The sequence below is a fragment of the Parasteatoda tepidariorum genome, chromosome 12 (genome assembly GCF_982258835.1).
Source record: "Parasteatoda tepidariorum strain Cologne lab strain chromosome 12, Ptep-v5.0, whole genome shotgun sequence".
In the NCBI taxonomy this organism is placed as follows: domain Eukaryota; kingdom Metazoa; phylum Arthropoda; class Arachnida; order Araneae; family Theridiidae; genus Parasteatoda; species Parasteatoda tepidariorum.
In genome coordinates this window covers 648,352-670,237 of record NC_141766.1, presented here as the reverse complement: position 1 = coordinate 670,237, position 21,886 = coordinate 648,352, and the positions used below count along the sequence as shown (strand labels likewise).

The 21,886-nt window shown below is 31.4% G+C and overlaps 1 protein-coding gene across 1 annotated transcript in view; it reads left to right on the top strand.

The window, feature by feature from the left end:
* LOC107447087 (eukaryotic translation initiation factor 4E type 3) overlaps positions 1–21,886 on the top strand; it is a 63,846-nt gene that overhangs the window by 36,364 nt on the left and 5,596 nt on the right. The window contains exons 4-5 of the mRNA XM_087155854.1: positions 877–943; positions 19,812–19,967. Coding sequence (XP_087011980.1) covers positions 877–943; positions 19,812–19,967 — 223 coding nt within the window. The remainder of the gene's footprint in view (positions 1–876; positions 944–19,811; positions 19,968–21,886) is intronic.

The following is a 21,886-nucleotide window of genomic DNA, read 5'->3' as shown; positions in this document are numbered from 1 at the left end:
CTTATAATTCTAAATAGAAACACTTGAAAATTATCGAACCGAAACGATAGTTAAAAAAGGCACTAGCATAAATATTAAAACAAGGCAAGATCAACGGAATTCAAAAAAAAAAAACAAAAAAAACCCTAATGATAAAATTTATGAATAAAAAGAATTTATTGAGTGCGAAATTTATCGCGAAAAGAAAAAAAAAAAAAAAACGTAGTGGAATCAGAAAAACAAAACTGTAATCTGCTTCATAAAATAATCCTATGTTTAAATTAATAAACAATTCTCCTTTTATTTTATTTTTGTTGTTGATAAAAACAATATTTTTAATTACAGCAGATGTGATTCCACTCAAAAAAAAACTTGCAATTGATACCGCACTTCCAAAGAATGAGATTTTATTCAAAAGAAAAAGATTTTATTTTTATTAGTCGATGTCAAATAAATATATTTTTCTCTTTTTTTTTTCTGTTCACTGATATGCTTGCAATGCATTTTCCCCACCCCCCTCGTAAATCAAGCAGAAAACGAAATCAGCATGCCACACCCTTGAGTTTGATTGACGGCCTAAAGTAAAAATAAAACATTCGTCCCTTCCCTGCCTTCAAGGTCACGGAGGAAATGACGTTTCTCTGGGTAAACGGGGAAAAAAAATTTCCCCTTCCTTACATTTTCCTCTACTCAACTTCAAGGATGAGTCCAATTTCCGTTTTTTTCGTTTTAGTTTAAAATGGCGTGAAAATCGAGCAAAATTTTTCCCGGTTTTCTGGTTTCCCGGTTATCTGGATACTGGATAAATGGTTCTCTACTGTATAAAAGTCTCATTATTGAATACTATATAGATTAATTAATTCAGTTTTAAGTTAATTGATTTATATTAATTATTAGCCATGTGTATGGAAAGAACTGCTGTTAGCTGCTATAGGAGAACAATTTGCAGATTGTGTTGAAGAAGGTTTGTATAGATTCCTCTAAATACTTTTAATACAATATACTTGAATACATAATTTATTCTTAGTAGTTTTCTCATAATGGTATCATTAAAATATGTAACAAATAGGAGTGTTCCATTTAAGATCGCTCTTTATATATATTTAAAATATCTATATATTGTTGAAGTGCATTATTCAGAAACTTAGATTAACCCTTCTATTCCAAGCTCCTTCCTTAACCTAATGGATGTTCCAATTCTTAGGCAAGCTAGGAATCCTTTTCTTCATCTTTCCCAAGACAGGCACTGCAAGCATTTTCAATTGCAATATTCGGAAACAGTTACTACGAATTTCACTCTTAGGATAGATTGCAAAATAATCAGTGTAAGAAATACATAGCAAGTGTATGCTGGACAATCGTCCGTTCTTTAAAATAATGTCAGTGTAGAGAATAACCGTCAATGGCCTTAAAAACCAACAGTGTAAGGAATATTGGGAAAGTCTTATCCAGGAAATGGTCCACACATTTTTATTGGGTTATATTCCTATTTGATTATTATAATAACCACATTGTTGGTAAATGTGATAAATATAAAGTCACATTGCTTGCTACTCCATGTACTGTTGTTTCTTTTAATGTTAAAGGACATTTCCAGAATATGCTTGCTTCATATTCTCTATACTGATGTAACAATGTAGGCATGCATTCCTTATCTTTTCTTACTTCCTAAAGAAATAAAAATCCACTTCCATAGAGAGGAAACTTGGTATTATAGGTTTAGTGTAACAGCATTGCTGGTTAGTGAATAATGCTGTTTAAAACCGAAATATCAAAACTGAGTGTCTCAGAATTTTTTAAATTCATTTCTGAAAGCTAACATTTCAGAGACTCCACTAAGGAAAGCATCTGGTACAGATTGGCAAACATTAGCATTTTATTAAACCTACTAACATCAGTGACTGAAAATTAAGGTTTTATGCATTCATATCCATAAATTAATCATATTTCAGAATTAGACGGAAATTGAACTCTAAAGTAAAAAGTTCCCCTGTAAAATTATCATTCACAACTTTAGGAATTATAAAATAATATGCAAATTAGAGGAAGCCACCTGATGACACCAATAGTACGTCACAAGGATAAGAGTGTAAGAGAGGGGTATATAAGGAATGGGGGTAAAAATGCAAAATCGGTCAAGCATTTTTTAAGTTATGACACAATATACGTAAATAGTTATGACACACGTGGATGATTTTTTATGTGGTGGAATTATCGGCTACCTGGAATATGGGTGTTCTCAGGTCAAAATATCCGAGGAATTTGGAGTTGCACAAAGTGTCATCTCCAGGTTTCTGGCAATGATTCCAAGACGGTGGAAATGTTGGTTGATGTTACAGTATGGGTCATCTCCCAGTTACAACAAATGAAAACAGTTATTTGGCTGTAACTGCCAAAAGAAGCATATGAAGCAGGAGCACTAGTGCGCCAGGGTTCCATTATAGATCTGCATGTTCAAATCGAAACCATAACAGGCCAAATTTATTGGGGAATCATTCTGGGACCAAATGTATGTTTGCTATGTGGTACCATGGGTGCAGAATTTTTGTTTATGGATGACAATGCTTGCTCTCACCAAGCGAGCATCATAAATAATCTAAGGATATTATCTGTATGGAATGGCAAGCATTCTCACCTGACTTGAATCCGATGGAGCATGTGTGGGGCATGCCTTCTACATGTGTACCAGGACTTAGAAGAGCATTGCTTGCTGAGTGGAGTAATGATCACGTTCCGTGATCAGCTCGATAATTTGACTCTAAGCATGTCTGAGTGTTGTACAGACTGTATTTCATCGCATGGAAAACGTACAATGTATTAACCATCAAACGAATCGTGTAATATTAAGTTTATGTAAAGGAGATATTTTTTATAATAGCCCAGGAAGTATTTGTATCCTTAAGCGTTTTGGCACAAAATCTTGCAGTTTTTATGAAGGAAAAATAAAGGCTTTGTTAAGTTTTTTTTCTTTGAAAAAGCTCAAGGAAAATTCCATTAGATTTCCTTTACAAAGAATGCAGAATTCTATGCCAAAACACTTAAGGATTTTTTTTAATGTTTGGCACTGAGAGTTTTTCTACATGAATTAAAAAAAACCCTTAAGGATTTTTAAAATAGTTAATATAAACATTTTGAAAAAGAGTTAATATAAAAATTTTGAAGAATAGTTAATTAAGACATTTTGAGTTAATTTCCTTTAAAATACTTTACTTTCACTTCAATTCTTGTGTTAGTTACTTAAGAGTGTTAACACTTATTAAATCTCAATTGGAGTTATTTGTTACTAAGAGTAAATTTTAAGATTTAATAAGTTGAATTCAGTTTTATATTTTTAAAAGTGTTTCACTAGTTTTGAGTGTAAGTAAACATAAAAGTAAATAAAAATCATTTTAAATAATATAGTTTTTTATCTTTAAAAAGTTAATGGAAAATTCCTTAACAAAAACTGTGGTTTTTTGTACCAAAACATAAAAGGATTTTTAGAGGCTTTTCTTTCTAAATCTTAATGCTGTGAATTTTTCTATGTGAATCTGAAAAATCTATAAGAGTTTTTAAAATAGCTAATATAAACATGGTATCCGCACACCTGGAAAGTCATGAATTTCAGTATTGAACAAAATTTGTCATGAAATGTCATGATTTTCATCTATTTTTTGAAAAAAAACCATGGAAAGTCATGGATTTAGGTCGCTGAAAAATCTAATTTTTAAAATGGAATCATCCCCCCCCCCTCAATTTCATCGTGTTCTAAATATCTGAATTCCTAACAAAATCACTACTCAGTCATATTTTATTAGAATATAAAATGTCTTTCTCATGTTCTTTAAAAATGGTGTTCTTTCGAAAAATGAAAGAAAAAACATCATTTCTAGAGAGAATTATCTTTTAAACTTCTGTGATTTAAGAATTTTTCTTAATTTATTTTTTTGTCAATTTAAATTTCAAGCCGAAGCAAGCTAATCATTGGCGAATTTTTTTTATTTCGAAATGAGAACAGACAAATAAGGAGCATTTCTTTCCTTTCTGATGAACAGGAAAAGTATCTTTAGAATATAATTCCATAGAAAAAAAAAGAAGAAAAAAAAATTTGCTTTTGTATTTTTTTCCAGCTATTTTACTGCTACAACTCTTTCTTGACTCTGTTTTTTAAATTTAAAATCTATGAATATGAAGATGCGGATTATAACAGTTTTGGTTACAATTATCATTTCAATTAATGTTATTATAATGCTTTGTTTAATTTGTCGGAGAAAATAGTAACTTCTTTAAGTCATGAAAAATTCTTGGAATTAGTCATGGAAGATCATGAATTTGAAAATCTAAAATGTTGCCGATACCCTGTATAAACATTTTGAAAATTAGTTAATATAAAAATTTTGAAAAATAATCAATATAAATATTTTGAGTTAATTCACTTCAAATTATAAGATTCTTATGATAGTTGCTTAAAAATGTTATAATTTGTTATAATCTCTTTTGAATAAATGCATACTAAGTGCAAATCTTAAGATTTAATATTTGTAATTTGGTTTAATATTTTTAAAAGAGTTAAACTAGCTTTGAGCATAAATAAATTTAAAAACAAATAAAATCATTTTGTATAATTTTAAAAAAGAGAACAATTCAAATTTTTGAAACAGCTTAAAATTTTCATCATAAAGATATGATTTCATCTTCTAAAAATAGTAAATAATAAAAATAGTTTTGACAGTATAATTGTTTTGAGTGAAAATAAACATTTATTTAAAAAAATCAATTTGTGAATGACCCATTAGTTTACAATTTTGAAATTTCTTTATACATTGAATTGTTAATTTGATAAAAATCATTTTAATAAACTGAATAAAGGGAATTTGAAATTTTTGAAACAACTTGAAATTTGATTTCATCTTCCAAAAATTGTAAATAAGTATATGATCCCTGATTTACCATTAAACTACATGACAATTTTTTTTCTTTTTACTTCATATAATATTTTTCAAGGATCATTATAATTCAGAAATATATCGGGTAGAATAGATCAGCGTCTTCATCATAGAAAAAAAAATGGTTGAGAATTTCTCACCCTTTCTCAAAAACAGGATGAGATTTCAAAAAGTTAAGTGAGATTTATAAAAACTAAAAAAACACAAAAACTCTTGGAAAAAAAATTATTTCTTTAATTATAATACATTTTTAACGTCTTCTATTTTTTAAAGCATTGAATACTTTTGGTGCATCATCATAGAAGATTTTGCCTTTACAAGGTATTTGTCCATCTTACATTAGTGCATAAAAAATTTAAATGTCTTACATGAAGAAACCTTATCTATGGTAAACACATGGTTGCAGAGAAATGTGTTCTGAAAGGGGTTACGTGGTAGTGTTCTGTTCTAAAAGGTTCTGAACAACACTGGTAAATAGGGAAGCTAGATTTCGGGGCAGATGTTGAAAATAATGAAAGATCCAGGAGAAAAGTGAAACGTATTTTATTCTAAATGGGGTAATTCGAAACTTTTTCCAAAATGCGAGAAATTTGCGAATTTTGAAATTGATTCATAGAGTGCGCGAATTTCTCGCGGTAATAATTTTTTAATGCGAGAAAAGAAAAAAATATACGAGATTCTCGTGTTCTCGCGCTGTTGTGAAAACACTGATAGATAAAATATTCCCTTCTCTTTGAACAATTTGTGGATCGTCCCCTAGTGCATTATTTTGAAACTAAGCAATTTCAGAATTGTAAAAGTTTGAATGGAAATCAGGTAAAAAAACGTTAAATTTCGCAGATAAGTGGGATAATAGTATGTTGAATTAAAGTTAAATTTCTTGGTGACGTGTAATTGAATTACTAAATGAAGTATTTAACTTATAACACAAAATTGTCTTAATTTTAATAATAACAAAATCTTGTATAATAATTTTTAATGTTACATACTTTTAAAGAATAAAATCTGTATATTAAAAATTTTCAAAAAAATTTAAATTAATGTGGCAATAGGTCTACAGTAGCCCTTTTTTAATACTTATCGAGCATTTTCTACTTAATAAAAAAATATGATAATAAGAACGTTTTTCCAGCCAACCCAATTTCGAGTTTACGACTACTAATATTCAACTCCGTAGCCTTGTCATTTTGAACCCAATCCAACAGTCCCTGGAGCAGGTGAGGGCCGTTATATTAATACTGTTTGTAAAAATAAGAAGAACATTTCGTAAGCTGATATTATTTAATTGATGTTTATATTGAAAATATTTTTTCATTATTTTTGCTTTCTTTTTAATTATTTTAAGTACATTTGTTAAATTTTAGTGCAAGAAGAAAAAATTGTCATTATTTATGTAAATGTTTGGCTTATATTTTTAAGGATTTATTAAAGGGTCTATTAGATATCAGAGAGAATAAGATTAGAATAGAGATAAGAATTAGATATCAGAGGGTTTAAAGTATCAGCTCTGCTCTTGATGGTGTATAGTGGCTAGGATGTGAAAGTGCAACTGTCCCGGGCATCCCGCCAAAACGAGCATTCAACATATCAATGGAACACACTAAAGCTTTATATCAATTAGCAATTAGTTTTAGATAATTACAATTGTAGAATCGAATGATGGGGCAAAAAAAAACTTTTTTACCTTTTAAACTAGAAAATTGTTTATTTATAAATAATGTATTAATACTCAAATTGCTTGAAAGATGATATGTTCCCTGCAAGTGACAACGAAGTTTTTTGTTTTATTCAATCATTTATTTATATTTATTATCTCTGACAATGTAAAAAAGAAAGAAAAAAGCATTTTCGGCTTCTGAGGGCCCCAGCTCCGAATAAAACTTTAAAAAAAGAGGGGGAAAGCAGGATCTGGGGGCCCTTGTCATCTCGTGGCTCCAAGCTACAGCTTATTTAGCTTATACTTAAATCCGGCCTTGCCTTCATGGTGTTGCAATTTTCACAAACATGAGTTTACTATTTAGCAAAACATTAAGATCACGTTAAAGTTAAAATTATATTAAATTGTTAGAATAATTTTTTGTTATTTATGAAATATCTAAAAAATTTCCTTTACATTTTCTTCATAAAATCTACATATTTCCTTCACATTTTTTTTTTCATGAAATCTGCTTATTTCCTTTACATTTCCATTAAATAGCTTTAGCATTCTTAGAAATAAAATTTAGAATAAAGTTTTTTGTCCAGTTTTTAAAATCTTAACAAAAAGGGAGTATTTTTTACCAAAAAGCTTGTACGAATTTAGTTTTAAAAGAAATCTATGGCAAATAGATTTTGCTGACTAAAACATTTACGAAATCTTAATAAAAACTTCACATATTGCTGTACAGCAATACCAAATATGACTTCTTTCAAAATTCCTTATATTTCAAAATCAAGGAAATACTAACTGACAATAATCTTTGCAAAACCTTTTTTAAAACTGCACTTTTTTAAAATTGCATAAAAAACTTTATGCATGTGTTTCTTAACATTTCTTTAGCAAAACCTTTAAAATAAGAATTTACGTAAGGATTTTGTGCTGAATTTTTTTACTTGGGATCAATTGGAAATTCTCGATTCTAAAGGATGATTACAGTCATTATAGAAACATCTACTTTTTGAAAAAGTCTGAAGCAAAGGGTAAGATCAAGGTGTTCTTGGAATTGCCTGCTAGTGTTCGGAAAATAATCAATTCGTTGAATTAGCAAGAACAATGCTACGGGTTGAAAATATGGAAAAGGAACTGTGGACTGTTGCTACAGCTGTGTGCATTGTCAATTTGAGTAGAACGAGCACTGCAAAAGAGAAAACACTCTAAATTGAGGTTCAAAGAGTTTCCTGGCATAAAAAGGTTACATCCTTTTGAAACAAAAGCCTATGTTTTGCTTTGAAAGCAACATAGGAAAAGAAAAGGATGCCAAAAGTATAAAGGGGATATTTGGCAATTATGGAGGAAATATCATGTTATTGAATCTACTTTCCTGGTTTAAAAAGGAAAGTGTGAAATTTTCAGAAATGTGATATTTAAACTTGGTAAAACGTACACAAAAGAGAGCAATACAGTGTATATCTGTCCAAAACCTCTGCTAATTGAAAGTAAAGAAACAAGTGAATGTATAGAATGGCTAGAAGACCCTGAATCACAGTTGAATTGAAGTTGAAGAACACATACTTACTAATTATGTTACAGAGGAAACAACTGAATCTGAAACAGAAGATAATATGGACAAACGCAAGACTGCCACTGTGACTGGAAGGCCTCAAAGAACTGCCAAAATTCCTGAAAGTTTAAGATTTTGAATTATGTTCAGTCTTTAGCTTTCTTGAAGAAACCAAAGATCCTGTCTTTGTTAATGAAGCTATCAAAGATACTGAATACAATGAGGCATTGAATCAAGAACTAAATTCACTTCTGCAGGTGAGAATTTGGGAAGAAGTTGAGTGTCCACCGAATTCCAAAATTATTGACAGAAGGTTTATTTTCCTTGGATAAGATTGATGAACAAGAAAGGCAAGACTCTTTGCCTGAGAATTTCAGTAGGATATTACATCAGAACTCTATTCCCCAGTAGCAAGATTATCTATAATAAGAATACTGATATCCTTAGCTGTGCAAAAAGACCAGCAAATAAGACAATGTCCGGTTGCTTTTTTAAATGGAAGTCTGTTGTGTGCTCCATTTTTTTTTTAAAGGAAACAAGTAACATACATAAAACCGCCCAAAGTTGTTACTGTAAAGGGACAAAAAGTTTTAAAGCTTAACAAAGCTTTGTATAGACTGAAAGGTGCTCCTCATTTCTGGAATGGGAGATTTAATGAATTTGCCTTAAATGAATTTGCCTAAAGTTCGAAAGATCAAAGAATGACTTCTTCACTTATACAGAGAGGAATCTGATTATGGCAATCTTTGTTCATAATATCTTATTAACTGGTGAAGAAAGTGAAATTGAAGAAACTGTGTTACTACTAAAGAAAGAGTTTCCTGCAAGAGATATTGTGAAGTAGAAAAACTATCTTGAAATATAAAAAGATATGCTGATAGAATTAAAATCTACCAAGTTCATTGACAAGATCTTGAATAGCTTTGTCTTGAAAAAGTGTAAGAGACCAAAGACACCTATGGAAAAATTTTCTAACCAGGTGTAAGTAAAGCTACTGATGATACCTTTGTGAACTTATTGGTAGTCTGATTTACCTCTCACTCGGCTGCAGATCAGATAATACATTTACTTTGTCTTCTCTCAGTCAGTTTTAAAACAATCCAATAGAAACTCAGTGGAAAGCAGGTAAAAAAGTGTTCTGATACTTGGAAAAAAAAACATGATCTTGTGGGCTGTATTATACTTAACAAAGTAGTGGTATAACTTATAATGCCTGGACTGATTCAGTTTGGGACTAAATTGCAGCTTCATTGGCTTCTGCAGAACTTATATCTATTACTGGATTGACATCTGATATGGAAAACAAAGCACTGAGTGCTGGGATATTGCACTTAGAGGATCAGGCTGCTATTCAGTTGGGTAAGGGTTAAAAAAATGTTAAGAGATCAAAACACATAGACATTAGGTACCATTTTATTAACTAATGAAAATGTGTCTGACATTCTCTCGAAACTATTGACTGACATATTTTTTCGAATTTTATGTGTTAAAAATGTGTTTTATAGATTTTATAGCATATTAAATAAATAATATAACCATGGAACTTTCTAATATTAAATCTTTTATTTATCTTAAAAGTTTTCATATTTTTAGTAACTTTTAATAGAATTTCCTTTTTTAAATTTTATGATGCATTTCTCTTATTAGGACAAATATTTGAATTTTTTCATCATTTCAATTTGAAATTTAGTAAAATTTGTTTTATTATTATAAAAAATATCTGTTTATCAAAAACCTTAATAGTGGTGTATACAAAATATCTCTTTATAACTGTCAGAAGTTTATATTTTTGTAATATTCTTAATATTTATATCTTTTGAAAGAAACTGTTATGTTGTCAGATCCAATATTATTCCTTTGTTGTTATTCTTATAATCTGTTGGAATTTTTTTTCTTCCTAAGTGTTCATTTTTTTTTTTTTTTTTGCCTTGATTATAGTTTGCATCATGTTGCTGTATTAAACACAAAAATTTGTATCCAAATTTTTAGAAAGATTGTACAGTAGAGAACCATTTATCCGGTGTCCAGATAACCGGGAAAAAGTTTTGCTCGGTTTCCCCGCCATTTTAAACTAGAACGATTATGAAAAAAAGCAGAAATTGGATTCATCCTGGAAGTTGAATAGAGAAAAATGTGAGGAAGGGGAGAATTCCCCCCCTCCCGTTTACCCAGAGAAACGTCATTTCTTCCGTGACCTTAAAGATCGAGAGGAGGCAGGGAAGGGACGATTGTTTTATTTTCTCCTTTAGGCCGTCAATCAAACTCAAAGGAGTGGCATGCTGATTTCGTTTTTCTCTTCTATTACGAGGGAGTGGGGAGAATGCATTGCACATGCATATCAGTTAACAAAAGATGAAAGAGAAAAATATATCTATTTGACATCAATTAATAAAAATAAAATCTTTTTCTTTTGAATAAATTCTGATTCTTTGGAAGTGTGGTATCATTTGCAAGTTTTTCTTGATGTGGAATCACATCTGTTCTAATTAAAAATCGTGTATTTATAAAAAAAAAAAAGAATTGTTTATTAATATAAACATACGATTATTTTATGAAGCATATTGCAGTTTTTTTTTCTGATTCCACTATGTTTGATTTTTTTTTCTTTTCTTGATAAATTTCGCGCTCAATAAATTTATTATCTTTAATCATAAATTTTATCATTAGTTTTTTTTTTTTTTTTAAATTCCGTTGATCTTATTGATCTTGCTTTGTTCCAAGTTTTAATATTTATGCTAGTGCCTTTTTTAACTATCGTTTCGGTTCGATAATTTTCAAGTGTTGTTTTTATTTAGACTAATAAGTTTTCCTTTTATTTTATCGCCCCCCCCCCCCCGTATAATTAGATATGAAATATATTGCGTTATTTAACCATTGGTTTTGTTTATATTAGTTAATTTAGGAATTGTAATTATTTTTAAAAAATAAATATGAGAATTTTGTATTTTTTAAACTTGTTTTTCTTGTCTAAACTTGCAAATTTTTTTATTCTTTTAAATGTTATTTTTCTACCATTAGGAGTGCTTTTCTTTTTTCTCTTACTTTAAACTACGTTACGCTTTTTCCTTGTAATTCGGGTGCGATAAAACATCGACTAACGACACATCCAGAAAACAGGGAAATTCAGACATCCAGGATAGCGATAGTACTGAGCATCCTGGATAATTAGTTCTCTATTGTATTACTGTTTCAATGTGATTCTTTGTATTTTTTAAAAATCAAATTCAAAGATCATGAGATAAAGGTTATTGTAATATCAAAAGAGTACTATTTTTAAATTATTTTTACTATTAGCAAAATGAAAAGTAATTAATGAATCCATATGCATTGAGTATATATGCTTGTATGTATAATCCATATACTTTAATACCTGATTTTGCATCTAGCAACTTCTTTAAATTTCTATTTTTAAATGTTATTTGTGAAGACAATATAGATTTATTTTTAAAATGAGTGAAAATAATTTTAGTGGTAAATATTTTTTTGGTGCCCTGTCCTTTAATAAGTCTTTGGCAAAAGAATAAAAATAAAACCACTAATGATTTTGGCAAATTTTTTTATTTTTCAGAATCTCCTTTTATCTCTGCACAGTTTCTCTAGCATTTTCCAACCTTTTTAGGCCTCCCAAAAAGTACAATTTTTTTAAGTTTGAAAATTTAAAAAATGTAACTGAAAATCAAATCTGGTGAATAGGGTGAATGTTTTTATAATTAGATCAAAACTGCTCAGGTGTGCACTTTAGCAAAGTCTCGATTGAAATTTTTTTTTTCTTTTTCAAATAAGGACATTTTATATTTATTTCATCTTTGAACTGACCCAATAAGGACACAAAATACTCAATTGATGTAGATGATTGATGTACTAATTGATGTAGATGATTCCACTTGGATCCCAGTAAACTGTGGCCATCATTTTGTTAGCTGATTTTACCAACTTTTTCACATCTAGATTGCTTTAAAAGTCCCATTGTTTCGACTGCTCCTATGTTTCCAGAGTGTAGTAATGTACAAGTGCATAAACTTGTCAGGAATAAAAAGTTAAAGTGTAAAGAAAAAATGCCTGTTCAATCACATGATTATATTTATTCCTCATTGAGAGTAAACAAAGCACCAATACTGGATTTTCTCACATCTTATTTTTGGTACAAAATTGATAAAACTTTATCTACTGATATGCCTGTGATCTCAACTATTTCGTGCTCTTTGATTTTCAATCACTCAAAACTATATAATTTGTTTTATCGATCATCTTACTAGTTTTTGAATTACAAATTTTAAGTAAACAAAAATTGACTAGCTGATATATTGAAAATCATTATGAAAAATTAAACGAGAAACAAAAGCACGTCTTTGCTGAATACGAGAGCAGTATCTATTTCTCTACATTAGTACATTGGCAAAACAAGCAACTTCCCCAAGACAACCATGTCACTTGCTCGTTGATGTTACTTCTCTGTACTGTCTCATCCTTTGTGTTGTTAAGAACTTTACAGTCATCTTAAAATGTGTGACATTTCCTACTTCAAACTTTGCAGAACATAGGAACAATAAACATTAGGGAAGATGCTTACCTGTACTCTCAAAATATACTTTTAGGAGAAACATGAAGTGGTTGAGTAAATATTGCAAACAAAATTATTTATAAGGAAATTTTTTTTTTCTCGTTATCTTATGTTCACAGGCATTTCCTTTGATGTTTAGATCATTCAAGTGAGAACTTTTCATGAGACAATGTTAAGAAGAAAGAATTTGATTAAAAACCAATTTTGTAAAAAAAAAAAAAAAAAATTTTTTCCAAGATAATAGGATGTTATTATAATAAAATTTGGGAGAAGTTCCAGTTTAACTGAAGTTTTTCTTGCAGCTGAAGAGAATAGCAAAGAGAATTCTTGTAAGTTTTCAAAGATGTCTTATAAAGTTTTAAACAATATTTTCAAAGAGAATAAGAAGGATATTATTAGAATAAGATTTGGTGTGAGTTATACAGTTTGACAGAAATCTTTCTTTTTACAGTTCCTGAAATAGGCTTGTAAAGATATTAAAACAATTCATAGAAATGTATAGTATATTTTTTAATAAGTTAAAAGTATTCTGATTTTTAATGAATGAGAAAATCAATTATAATATTCAAATAGGAATAACATTAATTTACTCTATATTTCTCTATTATTAATGATGCCCATTATGCGACTCTTTTAATAATTTTCTATTTTACCACATAATAAAAAATTGCATTTTTAACAGATTTACAAGATTAATTACTAGGTCTGTTCTAAGAAAACTAAAAAATTGTGCCTGGCTGTAAGTTTTAGAAGAAATATGTAGTAATTACATTGAAGAAGTAATTACAGATTAGAAATAATTACAATGAAACCTCGGTTAAGTGGTCACTCTTGGGATTGAAAAAATTGTCCCTTTACGAGAGTTGTCTGTTAACGGGAAGGGTACCCTAATCACGAGGTTTATCTTTGTAAATTGTTTTTAGAATATTTTCAATGTTCTAGGAAATAATTAAATAATCTAAAGGATATTTATTTAAATTTAAAAAAATATTTTTCCTAAACAAAAAGAAAATAGGAAAAAGTTTGATATAAATACATAATTCTAGATGTAGCTACGGATAAATGAACATAATTTTCCTATTAACACACATATTTAAGTTAGTCATATGATACTGAATAGCAGCTTTTAGTTCTCAGTCAGTTTCAATTATTAGGTTTACACCCCCTAACACCTACTCATCACCTGATAGGAATCTTAATTAATACATCCTTGAAAGTAAGCCTGCGATTTTCAGAAAACAAAAGAGATCAGTGCTTGGTACGAGGACCTATAGAGTTGTTATATTCACAATTAATCATCTATCAAGTGTCTGAATAAATGTATTATTTATATGAACACCTCAAAGATTATGTTTCTGCTTTCTTTTTTTTATCCCATATGTGTTTAATACAGTCTTCAAATTTATAAGAAAATGAAACAAATTTTCAGTCAGGAAGAAGCATTGAGAGCATTTAAGATGTCATTTCAGTTTGTGGGATCTCATAACCTGTGTTGTCCAGATGAAAAGATCAAAAGATGCCGCTTTCGCATGGGCAGAATCACTTTCTCTGCTTTCTCTGCAGAGATAAGAAAATGTGACGGGAGAAAGATTGATTTTTTAGTAGTGAAATAGCTTAATATTTTTAGTTATGGATATGGCAAAGAATTAGCATGCTTTAAAAATGGTGAAAAGTTGCAAAATTTTTTCTTTAATATTAAAGCAGGAAAAGTTATTTTTTTTTTCAAATTTAAAAAAAAAAAAGTGTCTAGTTTGAAGAGATAGAAAATAACGTTCAGGGTAAAGATGACTGTCCGTGTCCGGTCACGGGAATGTCCACTTAATGGAGAATGTACATAATGGCTTATTCGTAAAAGATTCACTGGAAATAAAAATATGTCCGTATTGAGACCGTCCTTTTCTCAGAAGTGTCCATAACAGGAGCTTTCACTGTCTAATTTTTTAAAAAATGTTAATAAAATTTTTTGTTTTAACCCTTTTGTGCCTAACGGGACGGATACGTCCCAAGCAAATTTTAAAAAAAATCTTTTGGGACAGAAGCGCTTCTCTGACTAATGGGAGACTTTCCCACCAGTCCTGCCAATATTTTTGTAGGTATTTTCATTCACAGAACATAGATGGCACTACCGTAATTTTGTGATTCCCGTGTTTTTGAGGTGTAGTAGCTCATTCCTTACTGTACGAACGTAAATATTTTAGTTTTGGAAAATACCGCCTATTTTCGATTAAATTTTGATTGATCTATAAATCTAAGGCCAGAGATGTTACTCAAGAAGCGGATTACCTCCAATAAACTGGTAAGTGGCAAAGTTTTACTTCTTCTTTTATTATCGGGACATATGTGTCCCTCTTTTCTTGTATAGTGGGAACACATTGTCCCAACAGTCCTATGGGATCATTTCTCTTGATATTATATTTTTCGGTTACTTTTGAAATAGTTGCTTATTATCTTTAATTTAGGCACAAATTAATTCAATCTGAAATGACTCGACGCCGGGGACTTACTAATGAAGAAATCAAAATTTTTTTAGAAGAGTCAGATGACGAAGATATTGATTTGAATGATGAAATAGACGATCCCAATTTTCAAGATCCAGCATTCAAATAGCAGTACTCATCCGACCCCTCTGAAATTATACTTGCCCTTGGATGCATGCTTGTCATGTCTTACAATAAGGTGCCGAAATTCTCTCATTGTTGATCATCTAATCCTTCTTTGGGTAACGTAGCAATAAAAAATGCTGTTTCAAGAGCCAGATGTAAAATGTTGTCGAACCTATATTTTGCTGAACCAGGAAAGCTAGAAAATGCAAGTCAAACATATTACATTGACGGAACAACTATGCCTCAAGAAATAGCAACCGTCACACCTCATACTCTTAAAGGGTTGTTTTAGACTGAATAATTTTCCCTTCAATATTTTTCAATCCTTAGCAAGAATACAAATAGTAAAATAAATGACGACAGGAATAAGAGAATAACACTAGCAATTTTATTTTATACACTTTTGGAACAGCAACAAAAACATGATGCCATTCACCACAAAACAAATATATATATATACAAGAGATTGAAAATTAAATTAAAGAGGGAACATAGAGGACGCTACACACTCCCTTCCCAGTGGAAACGATTAAGAAACAATCCTCTAAATGAGGTGGAAACCTGACGGTTCTTCCACTACGTGTGGTTTGCTTGTGGTTGTCATAGGACGAGATCCGTTCCGGGGGTTCGCACTGAGGGTGTTAATCTGTGTCAACCCTTGGTTTGTGAGTATCAGGCGAATGCTCGGTATTGTCCTGTATAGTAAAGCATGGCTTTAGCCTATCAATTGAAATTCTTTTGACTTTTCCATTGATTTCAATTATCAATGTATTTCGATGTTCAGAGCTTGACAATGTAAGGACCAAGATAAACCGGTTGCAATGATGAAGTGGCAGCATTATTGTAGATGAAAACATGCGAGCAATTCAAAAGTTGTTTTGAAACGAATACGGCTTTAGTGCCATGAGTAGTCGTTGCAGAAGGTTTCAAGCTACGAATGATACTTTGTAGCCTATGCACGAAGTCTGAGTGCGTGACATTAGGGATTTTAGTAACAAATTCTCCAGGTAAACAGAGAGGACTTCTGTAAAGAAGCTCAGCTGAAGAATATCCGATATCTTCTTTTAGCGCCGTACGTAATCCGAGAAGAACAAAAGGTAAAGCGTCTACCCAAGATTTATTTTGTTGCATTTTATTTTGTTGTTTTGTCTCAGGCTGGCTTTTATAGTTCTGTGTTATAGTTCTCAATCAGTCAGTTCGATTGTGGATGGTAAGCAGTTGTCCTAGAGGTTTGAAATCCCAAATATCTGCTCAATGATGAGAAGAGTTGGCATTCAAACTGGCGTCCTTGATCGGATGTAATGCGTTGTGGTACGCCGAAACGAGAAAACCAGGTTGAAATCATGCCTTTTGCTACTGTTTCTGCTGATTGATCCGTCTTGAAAAATGGTCAATCATCGTTAGCAAGTATCTGAAACCTTGGCAAGGGGCCAACAATGTCAATGTGAACTTGTTGGAAGCGTTCGGGTGGGACCTTGAAGTTCATCAGAGGTGATTTTGTATGTTTCTGAACTTCGAATCGTTGGCAATCCACGCATGCCCTGCACCATAATTGGCAATCTTTATTGATACTTGGCCATATGAATCTTTTCGTGATTAGTTTCCTTGTGCTCCTAATCCCTGTTTGTGATAGGCTATGAATAGAGGAAAATATCTGCCTTTGAAATTTTAAGGGAATGTATGGATGGTTACCGGGTGTAGAGACATCACAATAAATCGATTTATTGGTTTCCGGAATGGAAATTTTAACCATTTTCAGTCTTGGATTGTTTTTCAAAATTATTAAATCATCATCGTTTTGAAAGTCTGCCATAGTCGAGTAATCGATTGGAGACGGTGTGGAGATGGCATTAATTCTAGAGAGAGCATCAGCCACAATGTTCTCTTCTCCAGCGATGTAGCGAATATCCGTTGAAAATTAAGCGATGTAACTCAATTGTCTGGCTTGTCTAGGGGAAGCTTTGTTCAACTTTTGCTGAAAAGCGAAGGTGATAGATTTGTGGTCTGTGTAGATGGTGAAAGACCTTCCTTCCAAAATGTGTCTAAAATGCTTAATAGCAGTGTAGATTGACAACAGTTCCCTGTCATAAGCGCTGTATTTTTTCTGAACGTCGGTTAAGGAGCGTGAGAAGAAGCTCTATGTTCGATTTAATGTATGGCGGCCCCAATGGCTGTATCTGAAGCGTCGCATGTCAGAGATATATTAGCATCAGTAGAGGGATGAACAAGCATAGTTGCATGACAAAGCACATTCTTGAGGTTTCTGAATGCATTGCGGGAATCTTCGGTCCATATTAGAGGTATTTTGCTATTTTTGCAAGGGACAAGGTAGGAACTCCCAGAAAAGTGGGAATGACACTAAATTGTATTGGGACTCAAGAACTCTCATGAATTGTCACTAACTTTACCTTTTCCATGTTAATGTTTAAAATTTTATATTGTTGAAATGTTTATTGATTCAAATGTTTATTGTTCTTTTTTGTTTACTTTACCTAAATTGTTGAATTGTTTCTTTGTTATTTTTCTGCTGCTTTGTGGTGCAGTGAGCTGTCAAATTTTCTGGATTGAATTCCTAATAAAGCCATATGAAACACACAACACATTGACGAGGTTGTTTCGTGCCTGAAACAAACCTTCAAACAGTGTCAAAGTGAAAGCTCATATCAATCTATTGATGAATCAATGGCAAAATTTAAGGGACGTTCATCTCTCGAACAATATATGCTGATGAAACCTGTGAAAAGAAGGATAAAAGTTTGGCAGCGATGTGATCCAAAAACGGGATATGTATATGAAATGAACATTTATTCCCGAAAAGAAACGGGTAAAGTTCAAGGCTCACTCGGAGAACAGGTAGTATCAAAGCTAACGTAGACAATACGAGGAAAAGACGTGATGCCTGCGTTTGACCGATTTTTAATAAGCGTGCACCTGGTGGAAACCCTGAAATTTCATGCTGTTGTACGTGCATCAAGACACATAAAGATGTTCCTAATTTTGCTACAAAACTAAGCAAAAGGGGTGAGGCTGAGTTTTTCGTAACTAAAAATGGAATAATGTGTGCGAGGAGGCTAAGTAATTGCCACAAAGCTAAATACGGAAAAGTAAATTGCACCATGAAAGATGGAAGCAAGGAAGAATTTGAGTGTCCTGTGGCAATCTAATTCTACAACAAAATCATGGGAGGTGTAAACCTTGCAGACCAAATGGCAAATGTCTATGAAGTAGATCGAAAATCTTGCAAGTAGTGGAAAAAAGTTTTTTTTTCGCCTATTGATGAGCGCAGTGGTCAACTCATGGATTGCGAACTCAAACATCAAAAAAACCTCATTTCTTGATTTCATTGTACTTCTTGCAGAAGTCTTGATGGTGCCCTGAAAGCTCAACGACGAAGTATCAACGCCTTAGAGGAACTGGACGCCCATCCAAAACATCATGAAGCTTACTCAATGTTGGTGACCATCTGCCGGTGACAACAAAAACTCGACAGTGGTGCCGTAAATGTGCACAACAAAAGAAAGGAATCATGCACTAAAATAATGTGCACGATGTGTAATGTCCCATTGTTCATTGATTGTTTCAAACCATACCATTCATAATTAAATTTTTATGACTAGAAAATCATTGGTTTTCTTTACAAAACTACTCATTGAAGACTATTGGGATACATATGTCCCAGTTGTCAGGACTGATGGGACATATATGTCCCGGTCCTAAATCAGTGTTTAAAATCTTCCTAAAAATATAACATCTTAGTTTTAGCATTCTAGTGTGCCCTATTCATAGTTTATGCTACCAAAATTGTTTTGTTGTAAAAAAAAAAAAAAATAACTTCGCGAAAGAGTTAATGAAACAATATTGATGAATTAGTAAAAATTAATACAAATTATTTATAATTATATCTACTCAATATTAAGAAATTGGTAATGAATAAATTTATATCTAATATTCAAATCTTAATAATGATTATATTTAAAAATGACATAAAATTATTATTTATTGTTGTAGTTATAGTTCATTTACATTGCACTAGAGCTGCACAATGGGCTATTGGCGACGTTTTATGAAACATCCCTGAGGATGATCCAAAGACATGCCATCACAATTTTTGATCTTCTGCAGAGAGGATGGCACCCCTGCTATTATTTACATGTGTATTAATAGTAGTGAATGTTTATTTATGAATAAAAAATTCTTATTTATTATACACTCATAAAAATGAATTATTTTGCTTATACCTTCATTAATTAAGAGTAGTTTTTTTAAAATTATTTCATAGTATCTGTTTTAATTTTAAAGTTCACAAGCATTATTTACTTGTATTAATCATATATAAGAATTATTTTTATAGAATATGAAGCATATTAAAAAATGAGGTAGATAATAAACCTTTCTAGATGTACATTAATTTGCCATAGCTTTCAGCTTTTACACATATAATTTTTGAACCACACTAAGAAATTCATTGTTGAGGATATTTCAAAATAATGTTTAAATTACATGTTAATTAATTTCACTTTCAGTGATTATGATTAATTTGTAGGTGATGATGTTTGTGGAGTTAGTGTGACTGTTCGAGAAAAAGATGATGTCATACAAATATGGAACAGTGATGGCACCAGAAGTGTTCCTCAAAATATTATGAAAAAAGTTTATGAGCTTGTGCCAGGAGTGAGATTTAGTACTGAATATTATAGACGTAAGCATTTTCGTAACATTTTCATTAGCTTAAAATTACTTTTATTCGCATAAAAAGGCATTTTAAGCAATTTTGCTTACCCACAAGAAAATTTTATCACAGTATAATCAAAGTAATTTATATGCTATACGCCATTTTAGTTATACTTTATTTCTCATTAAAATTTTTTGAACCAATATTATTGTAAGAGAACATCCAAGTTATTGACAGACATCTGGAGACATGCAATACTGCATGGAGTGGCATACCTTCTTCAACATGTATATAGTAATGTTTAATATGCAACCCTGTCTAGCTGCTCCTGGTAGCATTTGTGATCTCATGTAATTCTGTAAATGATCCATTGTTATCAATTATTTTTATTCTTCATGTGTGCCTGCTTTGGCATTTTGAAACACCCAATCTCTCTCTCTATATATATATGTTACGGCCAAAGCCCGAAGTGCGGTTATACCTCTCTGCCAAAGTGCGATGTAATTGAAACGATCAGTAAATATTCTACTTTGACCGCCCATTTCGCGAAGTAGCCACGATGTTCCGGCCAAAACGCGATGTGCTCATTCAAGAATGCCCGGTAGGTAGCGCACCTGCAATTCCGGCAGGAATGTGCCACATGGCGACATTTGTCTGCTGCTACTCCTTTTTTGCTATCTTTTGTATTTCTAATGACTTTTACTTTACAGAAAAAAAATTGTAGTGGTATGCTTTTTCAGATACCGGGTGGTACGGCGGGACCACAATTTTTTAATATTTGTTGTATTAAAAAGTTCATTTGCTAATATTGCCCCTTTTGTTTTCTTTTTTAATTTAAAAATATAAATCTTCTAATTTAAAAATATAAAAAAGTATACAAGTTTTTAAATTAAAATTTAAAAAATGTAATTTTTTACTTTGTCTCACATGGCCACATCCCACCATAGTTAGCTGCGGGTACCACAGGTAGTAATTTTTAAGGAATGAAGTTATGGTTATACAGAGCCAATAATTCGTGCCAATGATTTTTTCTTCCAACTTTGGCTGATCCTGCCATGCCACTTCGCTATCTGGATGGCCAATTCCCGAAATCAGGAAAAGATCGAACATTGGCCTGCTAATTTCAATTCGGGCTTTGGCCGTAACATTTATATATACAGTAGAGTCCCGATTATCCGAGTTAATGTGGACCACGACTAACTCGGATAACTGAAAAACTCGGTTAAAACGAAGAGTATAAAAAAAGAAAGAAAAAGAGTTGGTATAAATGTAATATATTTAAGAAATATAAAATTTATACGAGTATACCACATACAATTCTTATTATTATTAAAAACTTAAAAAGCATACTTTGCGAGAATTAAAGAGATTTTACTTAAAAAAAGTCCTTAATCGTGTTTTGTTTTACATAACTTTGGTGCTTTTTTGCAGCAATGTTTCGCCATTTTTTAGGGATAACAGGAAGGCTGGTGTCGCCTCTTTTTGTTGTTCTATATTCAGTAGCATTTTCGACAGCTTTAAGTGCATCGTCACTGTCTTCATCGTCTTCGCTAGGTTCATTTTCATTATTGATGATATTAACGATCATTTCATGGGATCAAGTTGTTAAATTTTGTTTTCCCGAGTGTTTGGAAGATAAAATTCAGATTTATTTTTCGGTGGTATTTTTAAAAATAAACTAGAACAAAAAAATCCTTAAAATATTTGATAGCTTGGTTAAAGCGGAAACTCGGATAACCGGGGCTCGGATTATCGGGACTCCACTGTATATATATATATTACGAAACAACCTCTGTATGAATAAAACCAACATAGGCCAATAGATGTTGCTCCCTCCATAATTAAACTGCTAGAACTATTTTGATGTAATAGAAGAGAATTAGTTGGAAATGTAAAAGCAAACTTGTGGTTTAAAAAGAAGTCTGTACGACTCATGTCTAAATGAG